We start from the raw sequence: 7,423 nt of genomic DNA on the forward strand, positions 1-7,423 counted from the left end.
CTCACCGCTGTCGGTGTGTGGATGGGTGGATGAATGGGTGGAAGACTGATTGTAGTGTTAAGAGCTTTGGGGTCCTTGGACCTGATAAAGAGCTATACAAGTACAAGCCATTTACCATTAACACACTATCCTATGTTTTATACAAGTAGAAGAAAACTGTAAATAAGCAACGACGTTTGAACAAACATCTGCCTCTGAGGAACCCTGGAAGAACAAACTGATCCTTCAGGTTTTTTAAACCTGAATCTGTAGTTCCCTGGTCCGACGGTAGGGGGCGGTGAGAAGGCTCAGCAGCAGAGAAGCGCAGGAAGAAGAAGAACAAACCGGACTCTCAGGTGACCTTCATTCACGCTGAACATCTTCTGTCTCCTCATGGACCCTGACTGAGGCTTCAGAACCGAACTGTGAGCAGTTCTCATTCGGTTTCTCGGTGTTTGCCTGAAAATGTGCCGGAAGTTTGACTCTTTTAGCCCAGCAGTGAGGCTGCTCACAGATATCTCCACAGGGTTGGTTTGATGCTTCTAGTTCCTTCAAGAAGCTTCAGTGGACAGTTGAAAATTAAGAGACCGAGTTCCCTCCATGCATTCATCATTAGCATCAATGTCACATTCATTTGAGCCTTTTAGGATTTATTTGAACTGTTTTTACAACGTTAGAAAACTCAGAACTGCAATGATCTTTAATAAAATATGGGGACAACAGTTTGAATTTATTCACAGAGGATCAAATTAGGTTCAGATTTATACGTAACTCAGTAGTGTTTGGTTAAATGTCTCTTAGTTGCACCTGGAGCATCATTCTGGCTTATATGATACTGGCAGAATTGTTTATAATGTTTCATTTGTATTTTATTGCACCGACTACGCCAAAACAAATTCCTTGTATGTCCAAAAACGTACTTGGCAATAAAGCTTTTCTGATTCTGATTCTGATTCTGATTCTGATTCTGATTGAACGGGAACTGGTCCAGCTTTATTATCAGCCTGCAGACATTAGAGGAAATAAAATAAAAAGAACAATATTTACATATATGTCTACATACACTCAAAATAAAAAATAAAATAAAAAGCAGATTATTATAGTGCAAATATGAAGTATTTAGTTTCCCAGTAGAGCAGCTGAGATGTTCATTAGAGACAGCCTGGGGAAGACTCTGTGGCAGCTGGTTCTGTAGCGCCACCTGAAGGTGAAAGCCTAAACAGTTAGAGTCTAGGATGTGTGGGATCTGCTGAGATGTTGGCTGTCTTTTCTCTGGCCCTGGACCTGTACAGGTTCTGGATGGAGTGAAGGTCAGCCCTGATGATCCTCTCTGCAGACCCGTTTGTTTCGATAGTTTGGACCTGCAGGATGGATGAACACAGAAAAGACTGAATGATGGCAGTGTAGAAGATGACCAACAGCTCCTGTGGAAGGTTGAACTTCTTAATTTGCCTCAGGATGTTCAGTCTCTGCTGGGCCTTCTTCCAAACACTGTCTATGTGTGAAGACCATCTCAGGTCCAGAGAAAGGGTGGTACCTAGGAACCGGAGGTGACCCACGGCAGACGCAGTGTTGTTGGCCATGGTGAGGGGAGGCAGTGTGGGGGCTGTTCTCTGGAAGTCCATTTTACTTGTTCAAGAGGGTTGTGGTTGGAGCTTAGGGAAGGACATTCCTGAAGCTGGAGAACCCTGAACTGTGTCCAAGTTTCAACCATCCAGCTCTTGATTTAAGGTGAAGTCGAACAACTTTGAGGTTGACCTCCTTCTTTATTCTTCCAGCCACTTTGTGTTACCACCAGTACCAGTGGCAGCAAAACAGAGCCTCTGCATGATGCTCCCACCATCATGCTTGATCGTTCTTAGGTTTGAAAGCCTCACCTTAACTCCTTCAAACATGCTTCTGGCCATTGTGTTCAAACATCTCAGCCTTTGTCTCGTAAGACCAAAAGACCTTTCTCCAGGAAACATTTGGCTTGTTTGTGTGGGCAGCTGCAGATTTCAGTCCAGCTTGAAGGTCTTAATATTGGAGCAGGAGCTTCTTTGTTTGTCAGAACCCTCTCAGTCCATAATGATGCAAATCTGGCTTTAACTGTGGACACGGGTGTTCCATCAGTTTCCAGATCATGGCAGGCATTAGCCCTGGTGGTTCCTGGGTTGTTCATCGTGGCTCCTGTCAGTGGCTGGGATATATCTGGCAGCAGATGTCCTCATAGATGATGTGTTAGAAGCAGGAAAAATGGGCAGTGTGAGGATCTGGACCTGTCTGACCCCTGGTCCACAGGACCAAAAGTCCTTCAGGTGTTAGGTGTCTCTGTTCCAGAACACCTGAATGATTGCTTCACCTCCTCAGCAGCCATCAAGTGCTGCAGAAGTCTGTTAACCATCCATTTACTTAAGTCGGGTGTGCAGGAGCAGGGAAACACCTGAACCATGAGGACCAGGGTTTGGAAACCCTGGATGAGACGACTGGGTCTGAGCATCTCCAGAACTGCTGCTCTTCTGGGGTGTTTTTGCGGTCTGCAGTGAACAGGGTCTATGAAAAGTGGTCATGGAACCTCCTCCTCTAAGCTTTCTGGAGCTAAAGATTCTGCTGCTAACATCTTCATGCCAGATACCTCAACAGACCTTCACAGGTCTGATGAAGTCCATGCCTTGATGTATCAGAGCTGTTTAACAGCAACAGGGGAGCATCACACTATTAGGCAGGTGGTCGTAATGTTTTGTATGATTAGTGTAGAAACCTGTATGTATAACTTTGAATCAGAGAAGACTTGGAATGAGCTTCCAGTTCTTCAATGCAGCCGCATGTTGTGTCACACCTTCTACCCTGAAGGCCCAAATGAAGGACATTCATGGATGGAACCTCCAGACAGACACAACATGAACCTCCTGGTTCTCCTGGTTCTGGACCTCCTCCAGGTTTGAGGAGGTGGAGATTTTTCTCCCCAGAGCTGATCTGATGGAGCTCAGAGAAATTACAGGATGCAGCTTCTGTTCCTCCTCCTCGTTCCTTCCTGACGTGAAGTTTTGTGTTTCAGATCCAAGGACCATCTCAGAGATGAGCAGCAGTCTCCACCTGCTAGTGTGGCGCAGTGATTTCCATCATGGCCGCTTCCTGCTCCTTGCATCCTGGCGGTCCGTTGTGTTCAGGTGGCTCAGTTCGGGTCTTCGGATCAGTCGCAGCCTCCAGGAGAGCTACACACTCCTGCAGCTGCCCGCCGAGGGCCACAGCAGCCCTGCACAGGTGAGGGATGCCTACCTGCGCCTCGCCAAGCTCTACCATCCGGACTCCGGGGAACCTACTGCAGACTCTGGGCTGTTCGCCCGGATTGAAGAGGCGTACCGGGCGGTGCTGGCCCATCAGAGTAAGGTCAGAAAGCGGGATGGAGCGCTGGAAGATGATGACGAGGACAAGGCCCGAGCAGCCGCTCTGCAGCACAGACACTACCTCAGCTATGAGGGTGTCGGTTCTGGTACCCCCAGCCAGCGAGAGCGTCAGTACCGTCAGATCCGTGTGGACCGGGCTGCTGAGCAGGTCCTGAGCTATCGACAGAGAGAGCATGAGAGGGCGGCAGCAGCAGACGGGGCGCTGGCGGAGCGCGACGTGCGGCGGCGCAGCCAGAAGATCAAGCTGACGCAGGCGGTGGAGCGGCTGGTGGAGGACCTGATCCAGGAGTCTATGGCCCGCGGGGACTTCCGGAACCTGAGCGGGGCGGGGAAGCCCCTCAACAAGTTCCGGTCCAACCCGTACGCCGACCCCATGACCCACAACCTCAACCGCATCCTCATCGACAGCGGCTACCAGCCGCCTTGGGTGGTGATGCAGCACGACATCAGGGAGAACGCGGCTCAGATCCGGAACCGGTTGCTGGAGGGCCGGGCCCGGCTCGGCGACCCCATGACTCCTGCAGAGCAGAACCAGTGGGAACAGATGTGCAGATCCATTCAGGAGGAGCTGGGGAAGCTCAACAAAATGGTGGACAACTACAACCTGATCGTCCCAGTGCTCAGCATGCAGATGGTCCACTTCAGCCTGTCCCGGGAGACGGAGCGGGCCCAAGGGGCTGCTGAGCAGCGCCGGATGGATCTGCTGAAGGTCCGACAGAAGGAGCGAGAGAGAAGGAAGGAGGAGAAGAAGAGAGCCAACAATGGAACCAGAACTCAAACTAAAAAGCAAGGACTGGTGTCCTGGATGCAGAGTTTGTTCAGATATTAACTATTAAACCTGTACAGCAACGTGCAAAAGTCTCAGACCAATTGCTAATTCTTTATTTTTTTCTTTAAAAGGTGAATTTAGTGCAGAAAGTCATTCAAACAGAAGAAAATACAAATACTCAAAATGTGATCATTTTATTATTTAACCGGGATGTTTGTATAGCTCCGGAATGGAAAGCTCTTCAATTCAAATTGATTACCATTAAACACCTGTTCTAATGCCTCTTTGTACCCAGAATGAAGTACTGACCCGTTGGTACCAACGTGCTGCTGGGTGAAAGAAAAGAGTCAGTGTGACTGAGGTGAGAAGAAAAACCTGAAGGTTTATTGTGACGATAGAGATGGAGAAAACAAAGCAAACACTAACGTTTGCTTGCTGTGAGACGCGTATCACACTTCTTATTGTACAATACCAAACATGTTGTACCAGCGTCCAAGCATGGTGGCGGCACCATCATGCTGTGGGGCTGTTTTACTGCCAGAGGTACCAGGTGCATTGCAGATGAGTGGTTGAACCTTTAAAGGAACCAGACTTGCAGGATCCTTTTGAATGTTTTTAGCACCAACAAACTGACAAAAGAGTTACAGCGCCCCCTACGTTTATAGTTTTTTATTGCAGTACCATACTCGCTTTCATGTTAATACAGTTACAGTGTTTAGTGCAGGTGTATCCAACTCCAGTCGTTGAGAGCTACTGTCCTGCAGCCTTTCGATGCTTCCTGAATCAAATGAATGGCTCGTTACTGTTACTCAAGAGGTAATTCAGCCAGTTGATTCAGCTGTGAAACGTCACAGGAGAACATCAGATGCTGTTCTGCTGACAAAAGGGGGCGTTACAAAGTATTGACTGCATGGGTGCCAATGATGTACCACAAATAACATGGGATTTTTCAAATTAAAGGTTATTTTAAAGGCTTTTTCCACATCTTTACTGGTTAGGGTGGGTCTAACCGTGGACGGTGCTGTGTCAGAAGATCAGCTGAGTATTATGTATCTGTCAGGTCCTGTTTCCTTGGAAGGAAAACAGTTTCTGGCAGAGATGTTTGAATCACTGTCCGTCTAGTCCGGCAGATGCTGCAGGGTTACAGATGACGACTGGTTCTTCAGCCCCCCTCTGCAGGGCTTCAGCTACGGCCCTGGATGGGGCCACCACCGTGGTCCAGTCGTGGGCGATGTACTGGTGGTACGGATCCTGGGAGCTCTCCAGCTTCTTGGAGCGGATGTAGCTGAGCATGATGCCAAACGTGAAGAAGCTGAAGAGGCCCACCACCAAGAGGATGTACATTAATTCCTGAGGCTGAGTGTGGCCCCGGGTGGAAGCTGCCTGCTGCAAGGCCTGGTGGGTAGTGTAGTTCTCAGGCAGCGAGAGCTGCTGATGGCTGCTCCTGTTGAAACAGTGCTGCAGGAAGGAGAGCAGGAGAGACTGCAGCTCGGTGCTGTTGAAGCGGGGCATCACGGACCTCTACTGGCCACTCTGTGCACTGCAACCAGAAATAAAACAAATTCTACTGAAGTTATTCTTGAATTATTTTGGTTTTATTTGCACCTCATGGTAAATTATAACATCACAGAAACATTGTGATGTCCAAAGAAATAAGACAACAAATCTCAGAAATGTGTACAAAAAATGAAAACCCAGAAATGGATCCTAAAAGTAGAGAAATTTTACATGTTTAAAGCATTTTTATTATAGCATTTTCAAAGTCATCTGAATTTCATTGGAAGATAAATGTGATCCTTAGCATTTGTCAGAGCCTCTATTTATCTTGAATTTAACTCATTAAATGATCCAACTTGAAGGCGACTCTTCCAGCTGTTTCTGACTATTCAGTTTTATTGGTAACAATATACATTCGGAAATGTGATCTCTCAAGATAGCAAACCTACATGATTAAAATCAAGTCTCTCAGTTTCAGATTAATGACATTTGAAGAAACCTAACAAATTATCTTATTTTTACCTCTTTTTTAATATTATTGCTTTGAAAACACTCATAAGGAGAATATTTAATAATAATCAGACCTTGTTGGCTGCACACCTCAGAGAGTTTTCTTCTCATCAAACTACATATTTTAATCCTGGACATTTTTATGCCTGTCAGAGTTAGTTTAACCGATTTAAAGAAAGTCCCAGCTTAAATCTCCGTCGTCACTGCTTTGTTACTTACCTTTTAAAGCTCTGAGATCAAAGATGAACCATCTCACACTCTGCCTCTGCAGCAGCAGCTCAGGGAGCAACCAAAGGGCCAGTAAAACTCCACGTCTTCAAGGTCATGCTTTTACGTAGAGAAGACATGCAGCGAGTTCAACACGTCAACAGGTTTAATGAAGCAGGAGGTCACGGGGCAAGGTTAACATCTCCGCATACTGCCGGCTATGCTGCACGCTGAGGATTCCTGCAGATGTCTCTTGAGCTGTTCAAGAGAAGAAAAATGTCTCCAAACCATTTGTTCTACCTGCACATTTCTGTGGGATCTGCATCACTGTGGTTTAGAAAACTTTCGCCTGCAGTCGCTCTTGTTGTCGTGCTAATAAATCCAACTTTTAACATTTGGTTGTCGGTCAGTGTGACGCTGAGCTGCTGCTGGAGAACAAAGCTGCTTTCAGACTGAAAACCATCTGCAGCCAACAGAGAAGATTAAATTACAGCAGAACCCCCTCTAAATGTCCTTTAACTCTCTAATGTGTGTTTCCTTAAAATCATAATATTCAACAATATGTGTTTGTCTAGATTAACATTACTATGCTTTGATGTAAACATGCATATGTTCCCATTATGACTCCAGATGATTCAAGAAACTGTTCAAGATGGTTCTGAGAAAGTGAGGCAAACTTAGTTCTCTGAGCTTCGTCAAGCATTTTTCTCCAAAGATGACCTTGGAAAGACCTTCAGAAAGCCCAGAGAACTACTGATGAAGATCACTTCAAAAGAATGTTTGGCTGCTTGGAAAAAAAATTAAAAATGAGGAACAGATCTGGACTTAGCAGCATTATTAGCTTTTTATAATTATGTTAACAGGGATCAACAATTTCTAATTCAATTCAGTCAGTCATTTTCTACCACTTATTCCATAGTGGGTCACAGGGGAGCTGGTGCCTATCTCCAGCAGTTTATGGGCAAGAGGCGGGGTACACCCTGGACAGGTCGCCAGTCCATCGCAGGGCAACACACAAACACTCATTCATACACCTAAGGGCAATTTAGATTGACCAATTAACCTAACAGGCATG

At 46.4% G+C, this 7,423-nt stretch overlaps 2 protein-coding genes across 4 annotated transcripts in view; one reads left to right on the forward strand and one right to left on the reverse strand.

Moving 5' to 3' along the window:
* The first annotated feature begins 216 nt into the window (after positions 1–216).
* Positions 217–4,231, forward strand: dnajc28 (DnaJ (Hsp40) homolog, subfamily C, member 28). 3 transcript variants are annotated; one of them, XM_047358709.1, is made up of 2 exons: positions 217–335; positions 3,017–4,231. In XM_047358709.1, exon 2 carries the CDS (start codon positions 3,037–3,039, stop codon positions 4,192–4,194), a length of 1,158 nt encoding a protein of 385 aa, XP_047214665.1. In that variant the 5' UTR covers positions 217–335; positions 3,017–3,036; the 3' UTR covers positions 4,195–4,231. The 3 variants fall into 3 exon arrangements, with proteins under 3 accessions (XP_047214665.1, XP_047214652.1, XP_047214658.1); XM_047358696.1 differs by having other exon boundaries at positions 280–404; XM_047358702.1 differs by having other exon boundaries at positions 295–506.
* LOC124864089 (potassium voltage-gated channel subfamily E member 3) overlaps positions 4,229–7,423 on the reverse strand; it is a 5,193-nt gene continuing 1,998 nt past the window's right edge. Inside the window, exons 3-4 of the mRNA XM_047358721.1 lie at positions 6,361–6,606; positions 4,229–5,674 (exon numbers count right to left, since the gene is read on the reverse strand). Coding sequence (XP_047214677.1) covers positions 5,242–5,646 — 405 coding nt within the window. The 5' untranslated portion in view covers positions 5,647–5,674; positions 6,361–6,606 and the 3' untranslated portion in view covers positions 4,229–5,241. The remainder of the gene's footprint in view (positions 5,675–6,360; positions 6,607–7,423) is intronic.

The sequence above is a fragment of the Girardinichthys multiradiatus genome, chromosome 3 (assembly GCF_021462225.1).
Source record: "Girardinichthys multiradiatus isolate DD_20200921_A chromosome 3, DD_fGirMul_XY1, whole genome shotgun sequence".
Lineage (NCBI taxonomy): Eukaryota > Metazoa > Chordata > Actinopteri > Cyprinodontiformes > Goodeidae > Girardinichthys > Girardinichthys multiradiatus.